This window comes from Notamacropus eugenii, chromosome 2 (assembly GCF_028372415.1).
Source record: "Notamacropus eugenii isolate mMacEug1 chromosome 2, mMacEug1.pri_v2, whole genome shotgun sequence".
NCBI classification, from domain to species: Eukaryota; Metazoa; Chordata; class Mammalia; order Diprotodontia; family Macropodidae; genus Notamacropus; species Notamacropus eugenii.
The window spans coordinates 74,146,144-74,147,876 of record NC_092873.1 but is presented as its reverse complement, the minus strand read 5'-3'; the positions used below and the strand labels follow the sequence as shown (position 1 = coordinate 74,147,876).

Here is a 1,733-nt window from a genome sequence, read left to right as displayed (position 1 = left end):
GAAGTTCTGTTACAAACTGAGCACTTACCATATTAAAAACATGCTGGGTATATTTCATAAATCCTTGAAAACACAATAGGTATACCTCTTCATATAGTGTTTTACTTTATTGTGCTTGAAAAATACTGTGTCTTTTACAAATTAAATACTTGCAGCAACCTTGCAATTGAGCAAATCTGTTGGTGCTATTTTTCTAGCAGTATGTCTCTGTATCACATTTGGGTAATTCTTGCTATCATTCAAGCTTTCCTTATTGTTGTATTTATTAAAGTGGTCTGGGATCAGTGATCTCTGATGTTACTATTTTCATGGTTCTGGGCTACCAAAAAGTGCCCACATGAGAAGACAAATTTAATAAACATACTATGTGTTCTGACTGCCCCTCAACCTGTCATTTCCTTGTCTTTCTCCCTCTCCTTGGGCCTTTCTATTCTCTGAGAAATATTGAAATTAGGTCTTTAAGTTACCCTACAATGGTCTGTAAGTGCTATTGGAATGTGGAATGTTTTTAAATATTCTACTTCTAAAAATTACCTAAAACCAGCTTTTACCATAGTATTTTCTTCAAAGCTGCTGTGACATCTTTATTCCTGACACTATAGATGAGAGGGTTTAGAACAGGTGTTAGGATAGTGTAGAAGACAGACACCATCATATCTTTCTCAGCAGTATGATAAGAAGCAGGGAGCATGTAGTTATAGACAGCAGCTCCGTAAAAGAGACAAACAACTGTTATGTGGGAGGAACATGTGACAAGTGCTTTCCGATGACCTGTCTCTGAATTCATCCTATAGATTGTAAGGAGAATGAGGGAGTAAGAGCTTAAAATAACTATGACAGGGATGAGGAGCATAAGGACACAGCACAAGTACATGACAGTCTCATAGAGTGATGTGTCTGAGCAGGAGAGTTTCAATAAGGCCAAGACCTCACAGAAGAAGTGTTGGATCTCTCGTGTTTTACAAAATGGGAAATTCATGGTGATAGGGGTCAGAGTGAAACCATCAAGAGAGCCCAAAAACCAACAGACAATTGCAAGGAGTATGCAAACTCTGTGATTCATGAAGGTGGGGTAGCGGAGAGGATGACAAATGGCCATATACCTGTCATAGGACATGGCTGCTAAAAGGAAGAATTCTGCTCCCCCTAGGGTTAGATAGAGAAACATCTGGATTCCACAGCTTGGGGCTGAGATATTATGAACGCCAATCACCTGATCCAGAAGCATCTTGGGCACAGTGACAGAGATATACATCATGTCCATGAGGGAAAGCTGACTGATAAAGAAGTACATGGGAGTGTGGAGGTGGGGATTACTTTGAATCAAAAGAACCAAAATGGCATTCCCAGTCAGTGCTACTACAAAAGTAATGAATATCAGTGAGTAGAAGAAAGGAGAATATTTGCTTTGGCTAAAGAGTCCCAAGAGGATGAAGTCATTCCCAAAAGTTTGATTCTCCAACCGCATTGTTTGCTTCATATTTTATCACCTAGAGAAAATTAAAAACAAGAAAACAACAAAGAATTTTATACTCTGTCCTTTATAGATAAATGATAGATTATCTGTTAGTGCAGGAAAGAGTTATGCTATAGATCATTTTAACTGGAGTAGAAATGGATTTTTGCTAACAGGAGAGATTCTCATTAATCTATGATAAAAAATGGTCTAACTTGAAAGGAAAGATAGATCTATTTGGATAGAAAATTAACTTCAGTCATTTTCAAACCCTGAG

The 1,733-nt window shown here is 37.8% G+C and overlaps 1 protein-coding gene across 1 annotated transcript; it reads right to left on the bottom strand.

The window, feature by feature from the left end:
* Positions 1-547: 547 nt before the first annotated feature.
* On the bottom strand, positions 548-1,480 carry LOC140523541 (olfactory receptor 2T29-like). The gene has a single exon (XM_072638364.1). It carries the CDS (start codon positions 1,478-1,480, stop codon positions 548-550), a length of 933 nt encoding a protein of 310 aa, XP_072494465.1.
* Positions 1,481-1,733: the final 253 nt, after the last annotated feature.

What these genes read in the sequence shown, in the direction of transcription:
- LOC140523541 (XM_072638364.1), bottom strand. Translation starts at nt 1,480, where the DNA reads ATGAAGCAAACAATGCGGTTGGAGAATCAAACTTTTGGGAATGACTTC.